The sequence below is a fragment of the Sporisorium graminicola genome, chromosome SGRAM_12 (genome assembly GCF_005498985.1).
Source record: "Sporisorium graminicola strain CBS 10092 chromosome SGRAM_12, whole genome shotgun sequence".
In the NCBI taxonomy this organism is placed as follows: domain Eukaryota; kingdom Fungi; phylum Basidiomycota; class Ustilaginomycetes; order Ustilaginales; family Ustilaginaceae; genus Sporisorium; species Sporisorium graminicola.
The window spans coordinates 568,327-592,828 of record NC_043722.1 but is presented as its reverse complement, the minus strand read 5'-3'; the positions used below and the strand labels follow the sequence as shown (position 1 = coordinate 592,828).

Here is a 24,502-nt window from a genome sequence, read left to right as displayed (position 1 = left end):
CAACAGCTGCTTGACCGTAGGACACTGCTCACGGCACGACACGGCGACTGGTCCATCTACCTGTGGCTGCACTCTCGCCGTTGACGAGCTCATACACCGTCCTAGTGTCCTCGGCCAAGTTAACCAGATCGACCTTGTACGGCTCGACGACGACGAGTGCGAAGTTCTGCTCGCTCTCGTGCAGCTGGCGTTTCTGCTCGTCGTTTTCCTCCTTTCCTGGCTGGGGTAGTTCGAGCGGCCAGGGTGAGTTGAGGTCGTCCTTGGGGTTAGCGTCGCGGAGGCGGTCGGCGTAGGGGTGCGGGGTGCCTGGAGTGGGTTTACAGAAGGAGGCGAGCAGGCCGGGGCTGAGCTTGTTGAAGATGCGCGTGCGTTCAGCGTCCCAGTCGAAGGGGGCTTCTCCGGTCGAGTTCGGGGCGCGAGGGGGCGAGAGGCGGTCGAAGGGGAACAGCGAGCGCAGTGGGTGGCCGGGCGTAGGCAGGACGTGCACCGTTCCCGAGATACGGAACTGCATCTGCGTCGACTCGATCCACCAGGCGATCTCGCACTCTCCGCCACGACTGCTGTCCTCGCCTTGCGACCTCAGACTGCTCTGGCTCGTCAGCTGCGCAACCTTGGGTGTGCGCACATCCGTCGTCGTCATCAGGCACGGACTCGACCCGAACGCCGGATCCTGCCCCGCAATGCCCCCCTCCGCCTCGCCATCGCGCTTCTCGTTGACGAAACCGCGGTGGACGACATAGCGCACGTGAGGCTTGGCCGCATCGTGCACCGAACCCGGCTGCTCGACGGTGGAGAATGCGTAGTAGAGGATGGATTTCTCGTCCTTAATGTTCTCGCTGATGCCGTTGGCGAGTAGCTCCTTCCACTCGGGTTGCGGCGAATTGGACGTCGCTTTCTTCTGGTCCGATCCGGAAGCGTGACCATCGTTGGTCTGCTGTCCGCCACTACCGGACGATGGCTCAGATGCACCGCTCGAGTTGCCGATCACAGCTCCCAGACGCTGTCCGTTGAAGCCAGACCCACTGTGACTGGTAGCGCGCTGCTTGACCCTCTCGTCCAAGGCCTCCCTCAACTCCTTCAAGATCTCCTTCTCGACATCCTGCGACTTGACCTGCTCGGCATCCACGCCGAACACCTTGGCGAGCTCCTCCTGCGTCTTGGACTGCGCAATGCCCGTACGCAGCACAGAGAGTTGCTTCTTGGACATGTGCTTGGTCGCATTACCCGCTTCCGCCGGTTTGAATGCCAGCTGAGACAGACAATACTTCGTATTCCCCACGGGGTTGTTGAGAGCGATCGAGTAGCGCACCCACTTGGGCGCAATGACGTGTGGGATGCTCAAGTTGCCCTCGGGCCTAAAGCACGACGGGTTGGCCTCAGCTCCACGTGCGATCATCGTCGACGTGACACCGGTGAGCTCCTTGATGCGCGGAGCGGTGGCAGCATCCCACACATCGCCGTTGCAGACGACGGGGATGTTGCGGCCCATCTCGCTGGCGATGCTGTTGACGTGGTCGACGATCTCGCGCAAACGGTGAAGCAGCGCCGGCTCGCGCGGGCGCATGTCCTTGGTGCGGCAGTGTACGGTCAAGCACTCAATGGCGCCGGTGCGGACAATCTTGTCGACGAGCTCGAGCGTTGCCTGCTGCGTGGGCATGAGTCTGATCTTGCACGTGACAGCCACATGAGGCGGAGCGGCTCGACGCATGGCTTTCAGCGTGTTGCACAAAAGGATCGGGGTGGAGAGCATGTTGGCGCCCATCCCGGCATGTGTGGAAAAGGGCTTAGGACAGCCGCAGTTGAGGTCGACGGCGGCGACGTCGTCTGCCTGCGTGATGGTCTTGATGGCCTGGTAGGCCAGGTCGGGGTCGGCGGAGCCCAGCTGGTAGACGAGATAAGGCCGCTCGATGGGGTGGCACGAGAAAATTTGCTTGTGCTCCTTGAGATACTCGACGACACCCGTGTGCGGGTTGACCTTGCGCTCGCTGCCGATGATGGCGCGATCGACAATCTCGGGGCCCCAGACCAGATCGGCGCCGTACTCGAGCGAGAGGAGGCGGGTGGGTAGCGTGCCGATGCGCACCATGGGGGCGAGGAAGATGCCGTTCCGGTACTCGAGCGTAGACGTGCACGCAGGGATGGGGTCGAGGTCATCGACACGGTCACTCTTGCTGGTCGCGGGGAGGGCAGTAACGTCTTTGTACGAGGTAGAGTCGGCAGCGACGGCCTCGATCTCGACAGGAGCCGAGGTAGAAGGGGCAACAGCCGACTCAATCTTGGCACGCTTGGCTGGTGGGAGCATGGCGGAAGATGGAGGAGAGGGCTGGCGGATCTGAGCGACGGAAGGCATGCTGGCTTGAGCGGGGGTGAGGGGTGAAAGTGTTGCGATGGAACGAGGTACTGCGACGAAGGGTTGGAGAGTGCAGGTTGGTAGACGAAAGACGGGCGATCGCAAGGCGAGACGTTGGAAAGTGGCAATGTTGGCGAGAGGCTTGGTTACGATGAGCGGCGAAGATAGCGCCGGCAGAAAGAGCATGAACTTGCAGTCGATGTGGTAGTGAGAGCGAGAGGAACCAGTCGCCTAGTGCTCAAATCGATGCAGCGCCCCCGCACAACAAATATGAAGCTGGAGATGGCCTGAGCGCTGGTATACGAGACTGAATCAGCTCGGAAAGTAACGACAAGATCGAGGAAGTGCTCGCCAACCCAGCGCTCGATCGAGAGAGGAGGACGTTGAGGATTGTGGTTCTCTTGTAAGAAGCTCGTTCAGTTGTCGGCGTCTATTCGTTTGTGGTTTAATCCTGTCGCGCTGTGCTGGCTTGTTTTTTTATGCCCTCTTTCTGCCAGAAGTGTGGAGGAAAAATCCAAAATTGATTCTTTGCTAAGACTCTGATCGTGTTCTCGTGCGACTGATTGGCGTGATCTGCGCTCTCACCTGGCAGGCAGGAAAGAGAAAGCTGTCAGCAGATGCTCTTCAGGGTCCAAGACGACCAAAGCGCTTCTTCTTCCGGACCAGACCTCTACCGCGCACTCTTCTCTCGTCTCTGACCCACCAATCGCTGCTCGAGATGCTCGATACCATATACATCTGCCGTCACGGCTTCCGCATGAGCTGGATTGGCGCTGAAAACTTTCCCACCACCGATCGTCCCCGCGATCCCGTGCTCACCGCTCACGGTCAGCAGCAGGCGCAGCATTTGGCCGACTATCTCGCCTCGCTCCCCGCCTCGGAGCAGCCGCAACTCATTGTCAGCTCTCCTTACTACCGCTGCCTACAGACCGCGCTGCCCACCGCGTCTGCACTCAATCTCGAACTCGTCGCGGAGCCAGGTCTGGCAGAATGGTTTCCAACAGCACCACCGCAAACGGGCATCCACCCTTCCCCCGCACGCGCGGAGTACATGCGGGAATTCGTCCCCAATCTCTCGCTCTCCTGGTCGCCCCTGCTGTATCCCGACAACGGCGGCGAGAGCATCTCGCAACTTCACGCACGCGCACGTCGAATTCTCGACCTCATCCAACAGCGTTGTGATCAACTTGGCGTCACACGAGTGCTCATCTGCAGTCACGCTGCCACCATCATCGCCATGGGCAGAGTGCTCCTCAACGACGATGCCGATGGAAAGAGGACCAAGTTCATCGGCGCCGGCACGGCTTCGCTGAGCAAGTATACACGGCTGGAGCGCGGACAAGGGTGGAAGCAGGAGCTTAACGGCGATGCGTCGTTTTTGCCAGGCGGCGTCGAGAGGGAGTGGCACTTCGGAATGGTGCCGGACAATGTCACTGAGAATGGGATGGGTCAAGGATGGACAGACCCCGAAGCTCCTACGTCGACTGCGCGCAAGAGTTCCGAGTCCATGCAAACCAAGCTTTAGACGGAGTGAAAGCTGTCACGTAGACTCATTATATACCCATCACCTGAGGCGAGACTGTCTTGGACTTCTCCTGCTTCATTTGCACTTCACGACTATCACTTCCACGAGGGCTCAGGCGCTTTCAAAATAGCATTCGAATCGACACATCGAGGGATCAATTGCAATCTGAAACACGTATTGGAGATGCAAAGCAACGACAGGGATATACGGGTTGAGCTTCGAGCGGTTTGTATCAGTACAGCCGCGAGCTAGTGTAGGGTATATAGTGAATCGCACTACTTGAGCGGCTTGGCCACCGTCCTCTTGTACGCCTTTTGCGGAGCCGGGCCGTTGGACACGGTCGGGTACGCCTTACAGTTGGAGCTGGCAGCGGCCTTGTGAGGAGCCGGGGTCTTGGCCTGACCCTGACGGAACGTGCTTCCTTTGTAAACGCCCGGGAACTTGCCGCTGTTGCCCTGGCAGTCCTCAAAGACGCCCTTGTCGAATTTGCCGCGGTTCGAGTTGAAGTAGGCGCCCATCACATCATAGATGTGCGGGGCGTACTGCGCCGCATTCGGACCGTAGGCGGCACGGAAGGAAAACTCGTAGGCGCTCATAAAGTTGTTCCACTCCTTGATCTGGACAAACTTGCCCTCGCTGCCGGCGACGTTGTTGGAGAAAACCAGACCGCCCTTGGGGTTGCCCGTGCCGTCAGCACCGTGCGGGTCGAGCTCTCCGCCCGCATCGCCCTTCTGCACATTCATGCGTGTAAAGTCGCCGACGCCCGTCACTTGGAGGAAGTCGGGCGTCTTGAGGAACTGCACACCCGTGATCGAGCCGTTGGGGATGAGGCGCGTGCCGTAGCCGGACTTCAGGCAGTACGACACGACCGACTCTTCGTTGGCTCCGATCTGCGAGTTCGGTTTGATCGGGCCCCACAGGCAAAAGTCGTTGGCGTTGTTGATGAAGACGTTCTGACAGAGAGAGGACGAGGAAGAGGCGCCCCACTTGGTGCACTGGTTCGAGCCGGCTTGGTTGGCCTCCCACTTGTCCGGAAGAGAGTTGACATTGAAGTTGGGCTTCTTCTGAGCGGCAGCCGGTAAGACGAGTGCCGCTGCCGCTGCCAGGGTCACTGCGAGAAGTGTGCGCGTCATGTTGTCGATTGGTTTGAAGAGATGTGATTGCTTTGCAAGCGGGAATGGGGGAAGAGAAGCAAACCTGGTCAGCGTCAATCATGCCGCACCTACTTATATGTAGAACCTGTGACCCCTTGACCGAGACTGAAGAACGCTGCTCGGGAGGTGGAAGCATGCAAAAACAACAGACTCGCTAAACTCATTGCACATGAACAGGAAGCAGCTGCGCATGTCACGACCATTCCAGCCAATGCCATGCCACACACACCTTGGCCCAAGAGGACACTGGACGCTGATGTACCCCAATACGAGACGCAGCTCAAAGCTGCTAATTATGGAAAGCGCGAGAGAGAAGGCGAAGTTGAACATATGCACACCGGGAGCTCGCGATTCTTAGACGCCGGCTTGGGCTAGACTCTCCAGCATGTGCATGGCAGGCATGCTGAGCGCAATCTGTGGTGCATGCTGGAGGATCGACGGTGCAGCTAGTCGGAACACCTGACCGGGATCGACCCAAGTCGAAGCGAGGCTTGGCGGCGTGCCCGTCTCAGCAGGTCGTGTCATCAAGCGTTGCGCGACATGTCAGATGCGAGGGGTCAACCCGAGAATTTCGTTAACACTAAGATCGAGTCGGAAAACCAGGTCGATTCCCCGATTAATCATGATTTTTGTGCTTTTTTTCATTTGTGGCATCGGCGAGAGCTGACATGCTTCGTAGGAAAGAGGAGACATCGGCTCTCGGACTTGGACTTGTGCTCTTTTTGGCGGAAGGGTTTTGACAAACTTTGAGAATTTTCGTTGCAGGCCAAACCAAGGCAACTAACTGCACTCAAGTCTCCCTTTCTCTCTTTTCTCCGCGAACCCATTTGACCACCTACCAACTGCACCTCTGCTCCGTACCAACCGCCGAACTCCACCAGCTGCAGAAAGAGAGCGAAGCACCGTAGAAGTAGCAGTAAATCCAGCAGCACGTTCTGCAAGCGTCGCCCAGCATGCCCCGAATCCCCACCGCCAAGCTCGCCAAAAAGGGCGCCGGCTCTCAACGTCACAATCCACTTCCACAACAGCTGCAGGAAGATCAGCTCACATCCAAATTTGGCCTCGTCTCTGCTCCTGGAAGAAGGTCCAAAAAGGCGGCAGCCAAGCCCCAATCCGCATCGGACGATGAGGAGGACCAGAGGCAGTACGCCGCCCCCAAAGGCATGGTCGTCGGAGGAACAGCAGGTGGAAGCAACAAGGAGAAAAAGTACATCGACCCAAAGTTGTCCAGAAACATTCTTCGACTCGCACGTCAACAGCAGGAAGAGATCGAGCGAGAGGAACTCGAGCTTCAGAACCCTTCTTCCGCGACAACGGCGGCGGATGCGTCCACCTCTGCCTCCAACGGTATGACGCCACGCGACGGTCCAAGAGCTTCTTCGTCGGCGTCAGCCATGCCCGACGACTCTGACGACGAAGAGGCGGACCTCGATGACTTGGGAGAGCTGGATGACGATGAGGCAGAGATGGGTGCAAATGGCTGGAACTCGTACGACGCCAATCTCGAGATCGACCCCTCAGACCGGGCGCTTCTCGACAAGTTCGAGGCAGAGCACCGAGGTGACGATGTCGATGACGCCGAGCACGATGCTGCGATGGGTGGCGCAGCAGGTTTCGGCGGCCGAGGTAACAAGACGCTCGCCGACCTCATTATGGAAAAAATCGAAGCAGCCGAAGCAGCAGGCGATGGCCCCTCCCAGCAAGAGCTCGAAGAGCGAAGGATGCCACCGGGCATCAACCCCAAAGTGATCGAAGTGTACCGCAAAGTGGGCGAGCTTCTCTCCCGCTACAAATCAGGGCCCCTCCCCAAAGCTTTCAAGATTGTACCTTCGCTGCCCGCGTGGGAGTCGATTCTGTACATCACCGACCCAGCCTCCTGGACACCGCATGCCACCCTCGCTGCCGTCCGCATCTTTGTTTCCACCATGAAGGCCGACCAGATGCAGCGCTTTTACGAGCTCGTCCTGCTCGACAAGGTGCGCGACGAAATCCAGGACGATGGCAAAGTGTCCTACCAGACGTACGAGGCTATGAAAAAAGCCATCTACAAACCCGCCGCCTTCTTCAAAGGCTTCCTCTTCCCCATGTGCGAATCGGGTACGCTTACGCTCAAGGAAGCCGCCATCGTCTCGTCGGTCCTGGCCAAGGTCTCGATTCCCGTGTTGCACTCGGCGGCCGCGCTACTGCGCTTGGCAGAGATGGAGTACTCGGGTCCCACGTCGCTTTTCATTCGTGTGCTGCTCGACAAGAAGTACGCTCTGCCCTACAAGGTCGTCGACTCGCTCGTGTTCCACTACCTGCGCTTCGCAGAGCCCAACTCTGGTGTGGAGCTGGACAAGATCACGCGCGAGAGGAGGATGCCCGTACTGTGGCACCAGAGCATGCTCGTGTTTGCCCAGAGGTACAAGCAGGACTTGACGCCCGATCAGAAGTCTGCGCTGCTCGACTTGTTGCGTGTTCAGAAGCACGAAGGCATCTCACCCGAGGTCAGAAGGGAGTTGCTCACGGCCACAGCGAGAGGCGAGATGCTCGAAGAGCCCGTCGATGAAGACGATGATATGATGTCGGTCTGATGCGCTCTCTTTTCTTGCATTGCAACTAGGCATCGTCCCTTGTTATCCGATGCGTTCAGTGTGTGTAAAGTGCAATTGCTGTGTGTGCTGTGTTTGCCGTGTTTGATGTGTTCGCTGCGTATGCCGGTGTTGCAGCTAGAAGCAGGAGAGTCCAGACCGCTACAAGAGCGAATCCATCCTGCTGAGAACATTGAGGACGGCAGCAATGCACTCAAACATGAAGGCATCGCCCTCCTGCTCCAGCTCCTTCTGCAGTGCCTTGCCCAACTCGTGCACCGATGCTCCCACATTGCCCTCTTCATACGCCCTCTCGTTGAGCATCGACCCTTCGCCGATTCTCGCACCTCCATTCGCCTTGGGCTTGGGACCATTGGACGACAAAGACGTCGGTGCGCCAGCAGCGCCAAACGCACCCGCTCCGCCACCGACCCCACCACCCGCGAGACCAGAGCTGGGCGCCATGGGCCAGTTGGCAAATTCTTCCAAGATGTCGTCCGCCTTCTGGAATGCCGATTCGCGTGCCTCGTACGAAAGATGGTTGAGCGCATTTTCGAGCACATTGGCCGAGAAGGAGCAGCAGAGGAGGCAGAGTGCTCGAGTCACGCGCAATGCCACGGGGCGCCCGCTGGACGAAGAGTCTTCTTTGTAGAACGTGTTGGCGTGCACGGTGGGCGAGGTGGAGGTGAGTAGCGTGAGCACGCGCCGCAAGACAGCATCCTTAGAGCTCGTGTCATTGAGTGGATGCGTGGCCATGTCGAAGAGCAAGAAGTTGCGCTTCTCGGTGCGAAGGATGCCCTTGTCGACCAGTCCTTTCGCCAGGCGTTCGCGCACCTGCTTGAGCTGGTAGCCGATCTTCATGACATTCCAAGTCTCTCCGCTCATGAGATCCACCCACTGCCCCACCGACATCCTGTCACTCGCCTTCATCATCTTGAGCGCTTCGTCGAGCAGCACCTCACCGGTCATCTTGCCATCGATCACGTCGACCATCCGTTCGGTCAAGCTGTATCGTTTGCGCATAGGGTCTTTGGTGATGGCAATCCGGCGGCGCAGCGCGAGCTCAATGAGGATGCAGCCGCGCAGGGTATAGGAGATGTTGTCGTTCCAAAATGATAGGTAGCCTTGCCTGTCCTTGAGACCCAAGAGCAAAATCTCCTCCATGAGCGTAAGCCGCGGATTCTCTCCAATCTCCTTTTCGTCGTTCAGATCGCGAGGATCGTATGCGACTCGATGCCCGGTGGACTCGTCGTAGGTGGTTACGGATCCGGTCGCTGAACGTGCTCCGTAGGCGGAGGAGGCGATGCCGGCCGGGCTGCGCGAGGATGTTGGTGTCGAGCTTCCACCGAGTGCAGGCGATCCGGTACGTGACGGGGTAAAGTCTTCATCGTCGATGCGACTCGAAGAGGTGCTGGGTCCTGCAGACACCGGGGCAGCTCCAGCGCCTCTACGCCTCTGGAGACCGCTGCTCTGCGCTGACGCCATGCTGGTGGTATCAGAAGGGGTTTCGGAGGCTTCGACGTAACAGCAAGAAGGCCGCTCCTTGTGCGTCCAGTGTTGAACGCGATGGTGTCGAGAAAAAGAGACAAGCAGCAACTCGGGTTCGACTGCTCAGAGTTGGAAGATGTGCCTGTGTGTTTGTGTGGGTGTCGAGTTTATTATTGGTGCAATTGCTGGCCAAGGCGTGTTAGTTAGTGTGGCCCACGCGCACAGACGCTCTGCCCTGCCCGGACAGCCACACCACCAACTAATTGTGTTGGCCCGCTTGTGCACTAGTCATATTTCCTAATCCTGGACCCCGCCTGCATAGCAATCTCGGCTCCATAGCTCAGTTGGTTAGAGCGTAGCACTGTTAATGCTGAGGTCGGCGGTTCGAGCCCGCCTGGGGTCGCATTTCTTTTGCCTTTTCTTGAACGTTTGCTTGCGAGATCTACAGTACAGTACCGTAGAATGGTTGTTGCTTTTTTTGCTGCCTCAATTTTCACTTCAAAATTTGCCTCGAACTTTCAAAGCCCTGTTTTCCCCTTGTTTGGGGACGTCCGATTCTAAATTCGGGAAGCGACCATCGCTGGCGTGGCACAGGAGGACTCATCCAGCAGCAACGACGTACGCATCAACAATCACATCACAGCCGGACGGACGGAGAGATTGGTGCGACGAACGGGTGTGATAGCTGATGGCGTGTGTGGCACACGACGAATGGTGTCGAGAGCAAAAGCGGATGTTGCTGCGACGAGCAGCGCGTCTGCCAGGACCACAGAGCCGGTGAAAGCGCCGCAGGACCGGAAGGGGGGACAAGCCAAAGCGAGGTGTGTGACGTTGCTCGTTTCGCACGCCGTATTAGCCGAACAGCCTTGCAAGTTGGTGGAAAAGGCGGATGCACGGCAGGTGGGCACCATGCCGTTGAAAAATTGGAACCGCCGAGAAGAGGGCGAGCGGTGCGTGCAGTGGGTCTCAGTAGGAGCCCACGCGGATCATCACGAATGAAAAGAAAAGGCGGGGTTGGAACCAAAGCGAATCAGCGCGGCTGTCTCGATCATGTATTTGTAATAGACAGAGCTGGAAAGGAGCCTTTCTGTGCGTTGGGAGAGACTCGTGTGAGAACGCCTCAGCCGCAACGCTCGCCTTGGGAGCGAGAACAACGATGGGATTTCACGTCGAAAAAAAGTCAACCATGATGAAAGCCGAAAACCCACGACGACCGTGGCCAACAAAACAGCGCTCTCACAAAAACGCCGATTTTCGAATGATTTCCAACAGCAGTGCGGGCTTGTGCGTGTGCGTTGCGCATCGTGCATTTTGCGTTGTACTCTACGTTGCGGCTGCGAGCTGATTTCAGGAAAAGGAAGAGCCGACGCTCGTTTCAGACCACGCAGCTCCAGTTGCTAGACTCACTATCATACACTTTGGTGTCTAAGAACCGACTTTGCTTCCAAACAACCACATCACGAACCTGATCCACCATCACCACAACACACGTTCGCCAAAAATGTCTGAATCCGAGTCCAAGAAGATCACCATGGAGCAGCTCAAGGAGCACGGCTCCCACGACGACCTCTGGCTCCTCATCGATGGCAAGGGTGCGTCACAAACCTACCTCACTTTTGGCTTCACCGTCCCCTCTGCACCATGCTTTGCGCTGAGCCAGCAACAAGAAGAGACAGGCACGACGAGCTCGCGAATGACTGACACAATGCATCTGCTTCTTGCCTCCTCCTCAACTTCTGCGCGGGCCTACCAGTCTACGATGTCAGCAAGTTCCTTGACGAGGTACGTTTCTTCACCCTCACAGGGCCACGGGGTGCATGCAACCACGCCGCGCAATGCTGCACCAGCTTGAAAGCTCTGTGCATGCTGGACCGGCTCATCGCGACCACTGCTTCCCATCTCGATCGTATACTGACGTACTTGGGCTTTTCTTTACAACTTTCGTCTCCACACACGACATCTGCATTCTTCTCATCGCTATGCCACACCCGTACCGACGTTTCGCTCGATCATCGACTTCTCTCCACCCACGCAACCTTGTGACCTCCTTTGTAACGCAATCTAGCACCCGGGTGGTGATGAGGTCCTTGTCACCGAGGCCGGCAAGGATGCCACCGAGGCTTTCGAGGACGTTGGACACTCTGAGGACGCCCGTGCGCTTCTCGTACCCATGCTCGTCGGTGAGATCGAGGGCGGTGTAAGTATGACAACGCTGTTTGCAACGACTCGAAGCCACTGAGCTGACCCTGATCCACCTTGTTCTCCAAAAACAGTCGCAGAAGATCAAGACCTCCAGCGGCGCAGTGACCAACGAGAACAACACCAACGTCAACAGCCAGTGAGTATCAGTTGCCAGCGCAGAAACGTCTCTGCATTAGCACACATACTGAATATCTCCCTTCATCATCTTCTTCTTCCTTGCCCCTTTGCCCGTCTGCGCTACAGCCCCTTGTTCATGTTCATCCCTCTTATCTTGCTTGGTGCTTACCTCGCCTACAAGTACACCTCCTAGACCAGCTCGTCCTCCCACTGTATACTCTCACACACCCTCTCGGTCCTGCTAAAATATCAACTTGACTCTCATCAGAATGCAGCTGTAACTCGAAAGGTTGAAAAGAAACAGCACACGGTTCTGAACAGCTACTAGCGAACCTTCTTCTTGGACTAGACACTTACAGATCTGAGAGAGCGCTGAGCAGTTGCGATTATTTCCGGAAGCGAGTTTGAATGCGATTAAGTGGAGGACAGAGAGAGCCAACCGCGAACGTGCCAGATTTACAGTTTTCAGGCTGAGTCTCTCCTACCTGCCTCAGTCCACCATCGCATTTGCGAAGTGCGCCCATTGTCGACAACCTTTTCCATAGTCTCTTCTGACCATGGAGGATCAAGCAGTCAAGGTATCATGACGGGGCGGAGCCCTTCGACTTCGCCTTCCAAGAAGCGTCTCGCCAAGAGCGACAACAACGGCAGCTTTTGGAATGCCGCTCACGACGCTTCTCCCTCGAGACTTATCAAACGCCAGCGCCACTCACCTGATCCCACCAACGATGCATCCGGATTACCCGCCTTCGCCAGGCGGATCGTTATCGCAATCGACTTGGACGCCTTCTACGTCTCTGCCTGCCGCAAAAGGGACCCTTCTCTCATCGGCATCCCCATTGGCATCCAGCAAAAGGCGCTCGTTGCGACGATCAGCTACGAAGCTCGTGCAGCAGGAGTCGCCAAGCTGGACAGCATCAAGGACGCCTTCAAAAAGTGCCCCGATATGGTGCTGGTCAATGGCGAGGATCTGACCTACTTTCGACAGGTCTCGAGCCAGGTATGGCGGCTGGTCCGGTCGATTGTGTGGGAAAAGAAGGTCGAGAAGCTCGGCATGGACGAGCTCTTCTGCGATGTCACCGACATGGTCGATAATCACCTCTACACGATTCGCAATAGCTCCCATGTAGGACGATGGTTCGATCTTAATGCGCCAGGGGGCAGCGAGAAAGTCGCGGCCTACGGGTTCGAGTATCAAGCTTGGCCCAGTGACCCTCCCGGGCATCTTCATCCGAACGAAGCAGCAGAGCACTTGCAGAGAAATCAGCCAGATTGGTGGCAGGAACGAATGCTGGTAGCTGCGAGGCTCGCCTACTATCTCCGACAAAGGATCGCGGATGAAGTTGGGCTGACATGCTCCGCGGGTATCGCACCGAGCAAATCGCTCGCAAAGCTGGTGGGGGCGTTGAAAAAGCCCAACCAGCAGACGGCGTTCTGTCTACCAATCGCAAGCCTCGCTTCTGGCCTGCACAGCGGAGCGAGATCCATCGAAGCCAACCTGCAGCAGCACGTCAACGCATTTCTGGATCCGCAGGACCTCCGTAAGCTGCCTGGCTTCGGTCGCGTGGTCGTCGACAAGATTCGCGATCACCTCCATCCTAGCCCGAATACGATCGCACACCAGAGCAATGCGCGTTCTCGCTCCAACTTCATGGAGCCGACGAGCATATCGGACGACGAAGAGGAAAAGGAGAAGGTGAAAGTGACGGTAGGCAGTGCGAGAAAGATGCTCTCGCTCCAGGACATGGTAGGGCTGTTCGGCGAAGTGGTCGGGACGAGATTGTGGACGCTGGTGAGCGGACGCGATGCGGAACCAGTCATTCCAGCGCCGGACTTTCCTCTGCAGCTCTCGATCGAGGACACGTTCCCGTACCCAAGCCTGCGCGGTACCTCGATCCATAACGAGATCCGTCGCCTTTCGATGTCTCTGCTGCGGCGGCTCGAGCTGGAGCTCACGACACAGGGCAACGCGCCACAAGAGCCGCTCAAGCCGCTCAGCCAGGAAACTATCATCAAAAATGAAGCGGTGACGATCCGGGACTACCAAGAGCAGCCAGCGACGGCAACAGCAGTGGGAAAGGGAGGGTGGCTGCGATACCCCATGAAGCTACGCTTGAGTGTGCGGCAGGGCTGGAACAACCGCGTTTCGAAGCAGACCAAGATGCCCGTAGAGGTGTTCGAACTGGATCAACCCAGGGAGGCTCGGGCGGGAGCAATAGCAAAGGCATGCAGAGGCTTGTTGCGCGCGCTGATCGGAGGTGATGATGTGGTCGGGGACGGGATGAATCTGATCAACATTGCAGCGCTAGAGTTGAGCGACAAGAGGCCACAGAGGGCGCTAGGCAGTTTCTTTGCGGCTGGCTCGTCAGCAGCCGAGGTGAGGGTCAGCGGGACAAGGATGAATGGAGCAGCTGGGATCGACGAAAGCTTTTTGGCTAGTCTACCGAGCGAGCTGAGGGACGAGATTGCTGAGGAGTACGGTATCGATCTCGGTCCTGCGCAACCAACCGATACGGCTGTTCATGAGGACGATGTTCCAAGGAGTGCAGGTGGCAAAGGAAAGGGCAAAGCGGCATCGACAGCGATTTTGAGCTGCTCGGTCTGCGGACAAGGGATGGAGGTGTGGATGCAGCACGACCACGAGCTGTACCCTTTGTCCGGGCTCCCCCCTCCAGCGCCGCCATCGCGCTCCGCATCACTTTCTTCGGTCACTTCAGAGGTGTCAGCAGGGACGCACGCAGATGACGGACATGTCGAGGAGCATCTAGACGAGCTGGAGCAAGAAGCCGTGCGATGCGAGCGCTGCGGTGAGGCGTTGAAGCCATTTATGCTCGTAGCCCATCAACGATTTCATGAGATGCAGCACGAATCATAAGCTTGTTTCGAGATTCAATACACTATGTACAGTACACCCACAGCTTGCACAGCATACGACATTCAAGTGCACATACTCATCGTCTCGAAATGAAGCTGTGGTCTGAGGGCAGCAGCTGCGTCGCTGTGTATGAGATGTAGAGCTGCGTAGCGATGCAACTCGGCAAGGCTCGGGTCTGACAAAGGGGGGTCCAAGTCGGGGGGTGAGAGAAAGCGAAGATTACCGGGCGTCCGGTCAGAGAGAGAGAGAGAGAGAGCAAACGTAGTTGCGGCTGCGCAGCAGCAGCATCAGCAGCAGCTGGAGGCTTTCTGCTGTTGCCGTATTTTCGATTTTAATTTTTTAATTTTTCGTCGAAGGCGGCGAACAGCGGTGCGGGTCTGATTCAGGAAGCCCCGTGTCGTTCCCCTCGCCGTGTGGCCGTAGAGTAAGCCGGCAGCCTGCATCATCAGCTCAGATTCGACTTTCGCGGGTCCGCTTCTGTGCTGGAACAGAGACGAGGCGAATATCACGCGCAGCTCATTTGCACTTTTTATCGACGCACCTGCTCTACCACCATCCACTCGTTCACCCGACCACAAGCACACACATACTCACACATATACACCTTCGTCCACACATCCAGCTCTCATCTCCGCACTCGAAGTTTCCGTGCTCTCTCTCTTCATCGACACCCTACTTGATTTCGCACGACATCGCCTGGCTGCTATTGCGCGGGTTTTGGACGACAGATTCGGTCTTGTCGGATCCTGTGGTGGAGGCTCGGAATTATACTTGGGGATTGTTCAGCTGATCGCTTGACGCCTGTCATCAACTGCTTCTACTCGGAGAACAGCAAGTGCAAGGGCCAAGGAGGAACTCCGACGCTCTCGGTTCCAGCTCACCGCAGACGACATCCAGGCAGCACGGAGATCGGCCCGTTCTCTCGAAACCACCGCTTGAGTCACTTGCTGGGCACACAGTCTCCTCCGAAACCGAATCGGAACGGTCCGACGCTTTCCCATACCTGTACCGCTTCTTCAAGCAGCCCTTTGGTTCCTTCGCTTGATCTGCGACAATGGCGCTCAACATGGACGACCTAATCGGGTCGATGCAGCACGGCTTCCACGCCGGCGACCGCGGCAACGAGCTCAACGAGATTCGCGAATCGCTCAAAATGTCGTTAGGTCAACAGCAGCCTTCCTTCTCACACGCCAACGGCTCCACGAGCAACGCTGGTCCATCCGGCTCACAGTACGCCTCGTTTGGCCACCCATTGTCGCGGCGCAATCCCTTCCAGCCGCAGCACGCCGTCAGCTCGCTAGACGCCGACGTAGCCATGCTGTCGTCTTCCTCTTCATATCAGCAGCAACAACAACAACAACAACAACAACAACAACAACAACAACAACAACAACAACAACAACAACAACAACATCAGCAGCAACAGCAGCAGCAGCAGTATCAGGGGTACTACCCGCAGACGTCGTCGTTTTTCGGGGCAGGGGCAGCGGGGGGACCGGGGTCGTGGGGGAGCACGTCGTCGACCAGCAGCAGCAGTGCCGGCTTCCCCGCGGGATCCGGGTGGGGGTATGCACCCGCTCCGGCGAATACACCACAGCAGACACCCGTCGAGGCGTCGGCGCTCGCGCGACAGCTGCAGGCCGAGCTCGAGCGGCAGTCTGCGCTGAGCTCACCACCGCAGCAACATCAGCACCAGCAGCAGGAGCATCCACATTATGCGCCACACTCGGCGGCGGGAGTACATGACGCGGGCTCGCCCGCGCTGAGCAATGGGACGAGCATCTCGCCGCCGATCGATCCACCACTGAGTCCACACGCTGCGCCCTCCGCAGCGGCAGCGGGGGATGAACCACGCAGCTATGTAAACGGGTTCGAGCCCGCGGACGAGGCGGCGACACCGGTGGGCAGGGGCAGTCTGAGTCCGCATCATCAGCAAAGGCTCGCATCTCCACAGCAGCGAGGCAGGTTTGGTTGAGAAGCGCGTGCCGCCACGGCGCTTGCTTCTGTAGGCAATGGACAATACATGTTTGCGTCTCTTGTTTCGTTTGTGCCTCGTTTGGTTCGTGCGGCTGCCTGCAGAGTCGGGTTGCACTCTCTCTCTGTCTCTCTCACTCACACACACACCACCCACCACCCAACACGGGGTTGTGCTTCGACACTCACACGCGCGCTGCGGCACACACAGACACAAACACGGAGCGACGCGGCGGAAAGAGGCACCTGCCCCGCGTAGAACTGAGGAAGAACATGAAGGGTAACGCTATGTTGAGAACAAACAAGGATGAGGCCGGCACGACGAAGGGGGGACCGGCGACTAGAGTGTGGGAACACGCGCGCAGCGCTGTCTGTCTAGACGATGGATTCGAGCTCTTTGGCAAAGATGAGGTTGGTCGCGATCGTGGCTTTCTTGGGGATCGCGGTGACGGTGGAAGCGGCGTTGATCGAGGTGAAGGAGACCACTTGGGTTTTCGGGTTGACGTGCCAGCCGCGCTGTGTGCATTCGACACAAAAAACGGAGTGAAGTATGATGTCAGTTTCTGCGTTTGTCAGCTTGAACCTTGGGCTGCGGGAAGCGGTACTTACGCTCTGAGCAAAGCTCAGCACCTGGTCGAGATTCTCAAAGAACAACAGCGTCGCGGCGTCATGCAACGCCAGACTGTCATATGCCTTTTCCTCGCAGCTCGCAATCTCGTTGCGAATCATGTCCATCAACAGATCCACAAAGAAGCGGTACTCGTCCTGCGGCGGAGCCTGTCTGCTCAAACGCCACACCTTGCTGTAGCTGCCCTCCATCAGCCAGCGCTCCAGGCTCACCGGGTGTTGCAGGTACTTGCTGCCGTTGACGAGGTCTGTGGGGAGTGTTTCGATGAGTGTGTGGAATGCCGAGATCTGGTTCGAGCTGAGCAGGCGCAGCAGACGCAGCCCGAGCAGCGGCTCGTAGTGCGCTGATGCCGGCAGTGAGGCATCGTAGAACGGCGAGAGCAGCGAAATGTAGCGGTCAAACGCGGCAATGTCGCCGATGCGGACAGAGTAGAATGCGCCGATCTCGAGCACCTCCCGTGCCAGCACCAGGTCGGATGAGGACGAGGATGCGGTCGCAGCCGAGGGCACCAGCAGGTTGTGTTCGGTCAACGCGATCTTAAGCTTCGTAAGCAGTGATCTCACTTCTTCCGGTTTCGACTGGGACGAGGAAAACGCCGCCGCCAGCGACTTGTGCAGCTTGTGAACGTCCATCCTATGATATGCAGTCGCTAGTGCGCTAGTCGGCCAGATAAATGCGCGAATCGAGGTGCTGAAATAGACAGGTCGAGTGAGTGCGTGGCTATTGCCTGAAAGTAGTCAGTTGCTAAGTCGATTGTGCAGCAGGTATCTGGTACAGAGGATGATGGTGGACGCAATGTGGTTGCAACAGATCCGAGCGTGTTGGTTGCCAGAAGTGGAGAAAGACAAGATCACTCGGACAAGCCCAGAAACGCGCGTCCTCGTTTTTGGCCCGCAACCCGAAAACCTTGCAGAATATTCAAAATTGTGCGAGCAACTAGTCTAACAAATTCAGAAAAATCTCACACCATGTCGACCGTCAACCTCTGCGACTGTATCAGACGGTGTCGCCAACTGTCGGATCACGACACGAGTTCTCTCTTTCCGACAAGTCATGTTGAAATATCGGGGTTTTTCTGTTCACAAAGCTCTTCAATCCAAGTGAAGCAGCGAAGCCTGACCTTTGGCTAGGATGTTGACAAAGGGGACATCCTCATAACACTCCTGTGTCTCGATCAACGGTGGAATCAACGGTGGATTCAACGGTGGAGCACGAGTCAGTCCTGAGTTTGGCTAGTTCAAAGGTTACTCTAGTACGCTCACCTGGAAATCTTCGTCAACAAGACTATTGCCGCTACCCCGGCGCTTAGAGGCCGAGGCTTCCAAGTCGGCCAAGGCTGGGCCGCTGATACTCGAGCGTCCAGACGGCACGACAATCGTTGCGGCTCGATCCGTCATCTGTGTCGAGTTCAATCCATCCTGCGAGGATGTCATCAGCGGTCCATCCCAACGGACGTACAGGCATTAAGACCCGAGTCGGCACTTACGCTGTCAACTGTACCAACAAGCTTGACCGAACACTCGCCCTTGACCGCCCAGAACACCACCTCTGCCCCGGGTGAGAAGGGTCTTCCAATGCTTGGATTTTCCGCTACTGTGTCAGATGGTTGAGCCATGTCCACTGTCACGGCCGCAACTGTCCTTGATGCGCTTGTAACGGCGTTTGAGATGGCGAAAGACGACGTGTCAACATACTGAGGCGTGGTGAAGCTGCCGCCGCTGGTCGCCACACCATTGCTACTGGAAGTGGGTGCATGCGCGTCCAGATCACGGCGCCAGTTGGGATGCTTGAGCATGAGCTCCCATGTGATCATCGAGTTGGGCTCTCCTGAAAGGATCTGGTTTGGGTCTGCGGGCGCCTGCGGTGCCGAGCCGGCGTGGGTTGCGCTCGAGAGGCTGCTTTGCCAGGAAGGCTCGTTGAAGTCAGAATGATCCGGCTGCCAGCTCGGCAGAAATGTCGCTGGTGCAGGAGAGTACTGTAGTACCCAGGATGGATGCCAAAGAGTAGCACCGTCCGGAGAGTTTGACATCCACCTGGCGTTCAGAGACGTGGCATCGCTTTGGGTTGTATTCCAGAAGACGGCGTTACTCGCCATCTGCCATGGATTGACGGAAGACGCGGGCAACATATCATTGGATGCGGAAAAATACTGTTCGCCTCCTGCTGCCGTAAAGTTGTTTGCAGCTGAAGCTTCTTCGTTTGATCTGAACGTTGCAAGGTTGGCGCTCGGAGCAGCCGTGCCGGGTCTGGGGACCTGTACCTTCTCTGTTCGCTGCGTCGAATTCCTTTCAAAGCTGGTGCCACTTCCGCTACCTTTCAATTTAGCATGACTCCGAGTCGAGCTGCTGGTCGCTTCCAAACTCATCCTACGCGCTGCGAGAGGCTTCGAAGGTGGACCTGGTTTTCGGAATTCAACCTCTTTGCTCGAGTCCTCCCTTCGTTTTGACGGGCTTTCGCGCTGCTCCGCCAACTCCTTCTGCCTCTGCTTCTGCAGATCCATACTGATCTTGATCTGCATTTGAGCATTGAGCTGGTTCAACAGACGCTGGTAGTGCTCCTCCTTGCGTGACTTGTGGTCCTGCTCGTCAGTGCTGTTTCGTGTGCTGAACCGAGGTTGTTCCTTGACCGCCGGCTCATTCGTCGACCCGCTGCTATTCGATAAGGAGTGTGTATTGGAGCTTGACTGCATGTTTGAGCCAGAAGGCTCCGTCTGATCTTTCGAACTTTCATTTGAGGCTTCTCCCAGCACCCTCTGCCGTTTACGGTGGTGTTGCCAGCTCTGGAGCCGCGCATGTAAGTCAGCTGGAATAGTGGAAGATCCGCTGAAGGGAGGCGCCAAGAACGAACCTGATGATGTCTGCGCCTCTCTCAAATAACTTGAGTTACTGGGTAATGCTGCACCCGTCGCTTCGTTCGAAGTTGCGTTGTTCGCTATGCCTAGATTTGTCCGCCGAATCAAATCCAGGAGCGCCTGCCGCGTGAAGTCATACGATGGGCTACGAGCTGTGGAGCTTGAGGCGGTAGATCTGAGCGTAGTCTGACCGGAAGAAGATGTCACTGCGTCGGGAAGGGGCGCCGTTGCGTCCAGTGTTCCGATGGAACGAGACCGTGCCAAACTGTCAGTCCGCAGCGATTCGATCGACCTTGCGGGCCAGGAATACACCTCGCGGCTACCTAAAGGTGAGTGCGAGGCGCTTGAAAGGCTCCTCGAGCGAACGACGTTGGATAGAGGCACGATCTTGAAGGGGCTGTCGGATGCAGCAGAGCGCTCTCCGGATGTAGCTGATTTGTTCGGTGATAGGGAGTTTCTCGAGGCCATCGGTCTCGACTGGTGATCATGCCAGGTCGTGTCTAAAGACTTTCGCTTGAAGGAGGAGGAGCCCGGATTGGCGGATCTGGGTGTTACGACAAAGGTGCGGCTAACAGAAGGACTTGTTTCGGAGTCCCGATCCGTTTCCAGGTCGGTCTCATAGTGACCGTCCGTTTCCAGGATGGAAATAGGGTAACGATGCTCTGGCTGCAAGGGCGGTGCTTGAGGCAAAGAAAAGGAACCCAAGTTGGACAAGTCTAGCGACAATTTTGTTTTGAAAGGGTTGAGTGCCGCTGCAGCTTCAGCCTGGTTAGCGCTAGGGTGAGGCTGCTCGAGCGGCTTGGAGGTAACAAGACTTTCTTCGGTGGCATTTGGTGCGAATGGACCCCAAGACGTATCGAGCCTGGGTGTCGATGGAAGGGTAGAGGAGACGGAATGGCCCAGAAAAGAGGTCCTTGTACGATACTCGTCAGTCCGGAGAGAGGTGGGAAGCCTGCTGGAGGCAGAGGATGGCAGAAAAGCTGCCCAATGCTGATTTGCATAGCCGCGTGCAGTCGATGCTGTCCGAAAGAGCCGATGAAAATCTGTCATGGGAACCTCATGGTACAAATGAGAGGCAGCGTCCTTCTGGCTGGCCTGTTTGTACTGGTTGACGTTTGAGGATGTGGCTGGCTTGGACAATCTGACCGGTCCATCGTCCTTCTTCGAAGCTGCCGGACTCAACGACGAGTTACCGGCGTGGGAAATGGATTTGGTTCTTGTCATACCTTCGATCGAAGACGAGGCATCGTTGGCGGAATTGTCTTCTCTGACCAAAGCAGTAGATGGAAGGGCTTGCAGTTCGGACACCGTCGAATCTCCCGAGATGCTCTGAAGAAAGGATGCCAAGTAAGAGTCGTGACTCTGCGTCGTGGGAATTACAGACGCGGAAGAAAGCAGGTCCGTGCTGGTGGTAGCCTTGTCGAGCGACGAATTCGTGTCACGATTCCGAAGACGCTCTTGGGGGTAGATCGAAGAGGCATGATTGATATCACCGTTCTTGGGCTTGTCTGTGTTCTCGAAAGGCTCTCTGTGTGCATCGGAAACTGGAGCGGGGTCTTCATGCAAAGGGAGACTGGCTGGGGTGATGATATCGAGTAATGCGCTTGGGGTCGAGGGAGGATGCAGGCCAAGATCGTCGAGCGTCAAGGGTGAAAATGGACGCTGGGTGTGAACCAGATGCAATTGAGTAGCATCTGAAGCCGACACGGATAGTGGTGGAGTCTGCGGATGTTCTTCTGTGCCCATCATGAATCTCGGTGAGCGTGATCTTAACGGGGAACGACTGAAGGAGTTGGTTCCGACAAGCCCCTTTTGCAGGGAACAGTTGTGAAATAAGGGTAAGGTCGCTAGTGTAGTGTGCGCAGCAGCCGCTGTCTGAGAGGTCGGGTCGGAGAAGGAAAGTGAGAGTGATCGAGGTAGAACAGTTGGGACAGAGTAGTGAGAGGGACGAGCAGCTTCATATCAGAGCAAACGAGGTCAAGACGAGAGCTTTCCGCACATCAGAGCGCATCGACATCGCTCGAATCTTCAAGGGGGCCAACGGCTCAATCGCAGCTGCCATGGCGTGGGAGCAAAAGCAGCACAACCACTTCTCGAGAGTCAGCAGGATTCGGAAAAGCCGATTGAGTGCTGGTGTGCTGGTGTGCTGTGCGAAGGCGGATTGGGGTGATTAGACCACCAAACTCAAAGCTTCGTGGAAAGGGGCAAAAAAAGTCAGAGGAACCGCACACGCCCGAGCGGAGCGTGAGAAAGTGTCCCAGAAACAAGGTTTGTCACTGTACCCACCCTGGAGACCGTACTTTTGCAGCCTCTCTGCCAAGCGCGTTCGGTCCATGGACTTCACAACAGATCACTGCTGCTGGCATGACCGTGAACGGGCGGGAGCCTTGAGCACGGCCTAGCGAGCATCAGATTGTCAAAATCCGCTGTTGAGCAGCTTGCAGACCGCGAAGCTCATCGTGTCGACAGCAACGACGCTTACGATAAAGTTTAAGAGTAAAGGGACAAAGGAGAAGGAAACAAAAAACTCGCTTTGATCTCGATGCTTATGAAATGACCTTGAGGAAATCCTACATGTGGGGCTGATACATGCAAGACCGAAAAGCCCGATGATACCAACCCGGGTGCTTGCTGGTACGGATTCAATCCGTTGTCACCCTTGCTCCTGCGAAAGGAGCCGCTCTGTGATTCCGACGCGCATGCCATTTTGAAGGGCAGTACTGTAGATGACACCATGTGATTTTTGATCGCAGAAGAATATGTCGCGACGCCAGACGACACCTCTCCATCATGCCAATCCCCTGGAATTTACACACGGCCTCGTAACACTCGAGACGCAGACAATGGACACCACTTTGACGTGATGGAGCTAAACCATGCTCAGGCAAAGCAACCGCACGGCGTTCAACCTGCGCGTTGACCAAAGATAAAGATGCCCTGCACGACCACACGCAGATTCGATGGTGGCATGGTGGTTAGTTCCTAAGAGTGGGCAGTGAGGGGGGTCACCAAGAGGTATAGTGCCAAGTTTGCGGCTTGCCAGTACAATGTAACGAGAGCCGAATGACAGCTGTTGAGTGGGCAGTGCATCTGCGAATCAAGAAGCGCTGGAACCCACCTCTCCAGCGCATCAATCGTCTGCGATGGGAGCCTCTTCATCGAGATGCTTGACGAGCCGCACCCGCAGCTCGGTGGTTTCGTCGCCTCTGAGCGTATCTGAAACGAAGAAGCATTCGGTTTGCATCTGCACCATCTCGAGTGCTCCTCGCAGCACACCAGCCAAAACGTTGCTGAACCACAATCCACCGGCTCTCGCGTCCCGAGGAAGCTCGACGAATTCGGCCAGTGGGTTCTCGTCCAGAATCAAGCTAAACTCCTTTGTGGCCGTCGATACTTGTGCCGAGGCGGTTCCGGATGGCTGCCCTGTGATCGCTGATGCAGCCGCTGCTGCCGCTGCTGCTGATGATGACGAGGCGTCCTCTTGCTGATGATGTATCACGGTGGGTGTGATGTTGAGAAACATCTTGAAGCCAACTTTGCTCACCACCTCGCCTACTTCGCGAAAGTCGGAGCACTTGGAGAGGTTGGTGCGCGCCAGAAAGTCTTCTATCAACCTTGTGCCGATGTTGTAGCCCCTGTTGAAGAGCGATCCAGGATGGAAAAAGGGTTTCAGCGAGGGGTGAACAGGGTGTTTGACTAGGCTCCACCGGAGAAGTATACTTACATCTTCTCGAGTTGCTTGTTAACCTCTGCATAGTCTTCGTAGTCTTTGATCAGTTGAATCACCAACGCACCGTAGGTCAGCGTAAAGAGCTCCGCATTCTGGCACGTTGCAGGCAACGCATGGATTCATGCCGGTGTGCGGGGAGGAGGGTAAAGCACGGTTCGACATTGAAGTGCATGACTGTCAGTATCCAAACAAGCAATCTCGTTGTCCGTTGCAGAGCCAGTCGACACGTACGATCTTTTCTGTCCTGTTCTTCCACACGTCTTCGCCGGCCTGCTTGTACTGCTTGGTGGACATCGTGAACGGCAGGCTGGTTTGCACGTTAGGTCACGGTGTGTGAGATTCGAAAGACGTCAATCCTGATATGTATTCGAAAGAGCAAGGTGAGCCTTGGGCGAGAAGATCGAGACATTGGAGGCAGGAAGAGGAAAGATGGTCCGTGTCCATGCTACGTCCTTTGTGGAAGTGGAACCCTGAATTGCAGTTGAAATCGTGCGGAACTCGGAGTTCCCATTCATTTGCGAATTCGATTTTCCTTGTTGATTTTCCTTGTTGTTGGTCAAGTCGAGCTAACAGTGTTTAGCTCGTCAGTGGGATGAATTTGTGTTGATTTGCGATGCGCATTCTTCGACGTATGCAAGGGGCTTCTACAGCTCGTGCATGTCATGCCGAAGTGCCCGCATCGTTCACCACCCGCCACCAGGCACAGACCTTGAAAAACCTTCCTCATTCGATGCTACTGCACTGCTCAACAGTGACGTTACCTCGCTGGTGCCTTTGAATCTGGACCCTGCAGGTCCGTCTGTCGCCGTTTCCTCTTTTGGCTTTCTGCCTGCCTGCCTGCCTGCCTGATGGAAGCATGCCAACGCGTGATCTTCATTCTTCATTCCAAGGTCCCCCCGTCTTGACGACGCGCCGGTAGCCATCGGCGTCTTACTCTCCTCTCTTGCAGGCGTGTACTGTATTACCGCTGTCCTGTTTGCTTAGCGAACATGGCAGCATCGAGGCCACCAAACCGACCGTCCGGCTTTGCATGATTGC

The 24,502-nt window shown here is 56.6% G+C and overlaps 11 protein-coding genes across 11 annotated transcripts; 5 read left to right on the top strand and 6 right to left on the bottom strand.

The window, feature by feature from the left end:
- Positions 1-28: 28 nt before the first annotated feature.
- On the bottom strand, positions 29-2,536 carry EX895_001761 (uncharacterized protein; the record flags this gene model as incomplete). The annotated part of the gene is made up of 1 exon (XM_029882360.1): positions 29-2,536. The coding sequence occupies one exon, from the start codon at positions 2,534-2,536 to the stop codon at positions 29-31; it is 2,508 nt and encodes an 835-aa protein (XP_029741215.1).
- Positions 2,537-3,068: 532 nt separating this feature from the next.
- Positions 3,069-3,875, top strand: EX895_001760 (uncharacterized protein; the record flags this gene model as incomplete). The annotated part of the gene is made up of 1 exon (XM_029882359.1): positions 3,069-3,875. One exon carries the CDS (start codon positions 3,069-3,071, stop codon positions 3,873-3,875), a length of 807 nt encoding a protein of 268 aa, XP_029741214.1.
- Positions 3,876-4,150: 275 nt separating this feature from the next.
- On the bottom strand, positions 4,151-5,008 carry EX895_001759 (uncharacterized protein; the record flags this gene model as incomplete). The annotated part of the gene is made up of 1 exon (XM_029882358.1): positions 4,151-5,008. One exon carries the CDS (start codon positions 5,006-5,008, stop codon positions 4,151-4,153), a length of 858 nt encoding a protein of 285 aa, XP_029741213.1.
- Positions 5,009-5,982: 974 nt separating this feature from the next.
- On the top strand, positions 5,983-7,602 carry EX895_001758 (uncharacterized protein; the record flags this gene model as incomplete). Its single annotated transcript, XM_029882357.1, has 1 exon — positions 5,983-7,602. The coding sequence occupies one exon, from the start codon at positions 5,983-5,985 to the stop codon at positions 7,600-7,602; it is 1,620 nt and encodes a 539-aa protein (XP_029741212.1).
- A 159-nt stretch (positions 7,603-7,761) lies between these two features.
- Positions 7,762-9,084, bottom strand: EX895_001757 (uncharacterized protein; the record flags this gene model as incomplete). Its single annotated transcript, XM_029882356.1, has 1 exon — positions 7,762-9,084. The coding sequence occupies one exon, from the start codon at positions 9,082-9,084 to the stop codon at positions 7,762-7,764; it is 1,323 nt and encodes a 440-aa protein (XP_029741211.1).
- Positions 9,085-10,588: 1,504 nt separating this feature from the next.
- Positions 10,589-11,599, top strand: EX895_001756 (uncharacterized protein; the record flags this gene model as incomplete). Its single annotated transcript, XM_029882355.1, has 5 exons — positions 10,589-10,679; positions 10,841-10,869; positions 11,153-11,284; positions 11,361-11,425; positions 11,533-11,599. The coding sequence occupies 5 exons, from the start codon at positions 10,589-10,591 to the stop codon at positions 11,597-11,599; spliced, it is 384 nt and encodes a 127-aa protein (XP_029741210.1).
- Positions 11,600-11,989: 390 nt separating this feature from the next.
- Positions 11,990-14,281, top strand: EX895_001755 (uncharacterized protein; the record flags this gene model as incomplete). Its single annotated transcript, XM_029882354.1, has 1 exon — positions 11,990-14,281. One exon carries the CDS (start codon positions 11,990-11,992, stop codon positions 14,279-14,281), a length of 2,292 nt encoding a protein of 763 aa, XP_029741209.1.
- Positions 14,282-15,335: 1,054 nt separating this feature from the next.
- Positions 15,336-16,256, top strand: EX895_001754 (uncharacterized protein; the record flags this gene model as incomplete). The annotated part of the gene is made up of 1 exon (XM_029882353.1): positions 15,336-16,256. The coding sequence occupies one exon, from the start codon at positions 15,336-15,338 to the stop codon at positions 16,254-16,256; it is 921 nt and encodes a 306-aa protein (XP_029741208.1).
- A 374-nt stretch (positions 16,257-16,630) lies between these two features.
- EX895_001753 (uncharacterized protein) lies at positions 16,631-17,515 on the bottom strand (the record flags this gene model as incomplete). Its single annotated transcript, XM_029882352.1, has 2 exons — positions 16,631-16,771; positions 16,865-17,515. 2 exons carry the CDS (start codon positions 17,513-17,515, stop codon positions 16,631-16,633), a joined length of 792 nt encoding a protein of 263 aa, XP_029741207.1.
- A 459-nt stretch (positions 17,516-17,974) lies between these two features.
- EX895_001752 (uncharacterized protein) lies at positions 17,975-19,572 on the bottom strand (the record flags this gene model as incomplete). The annotated part of the gene is made up of 3 exons (XM_029882351.1): positions 17,975-18,046; positions 18,146-18,301; positions 18,370-19,572. The coding sequence occupies 3 exons, from the start codon at positions 19,570-19,572 to the stop codon at positions 17,975-17,977; spliced, it is 1,431 nt and encodes a 476-aa protein (XP_029741206.1).
- Positions 19,573-22,864: 3,292 nt separating this feature from the next.
- EX895_001751 (uncharacterized protein) lies at positions 22,865-23,758 on the bottom strand (the record flags this gene model as incomplete). Its single annotated transcript, XM_029882350.1, has 3 exons — positions 22,865-23,369; positions 23,459-23,556; positions 23,696-23,758. 3 exons carry the CDS (start codon positions 23,756-23,758, stop codon positions 22,865-22,867), a joined length of 666 nt encoding a protein of 221 aa, XP_029741205.1.
- Positions 23,759-24,502: the final 744 nt, after the last annotated feature.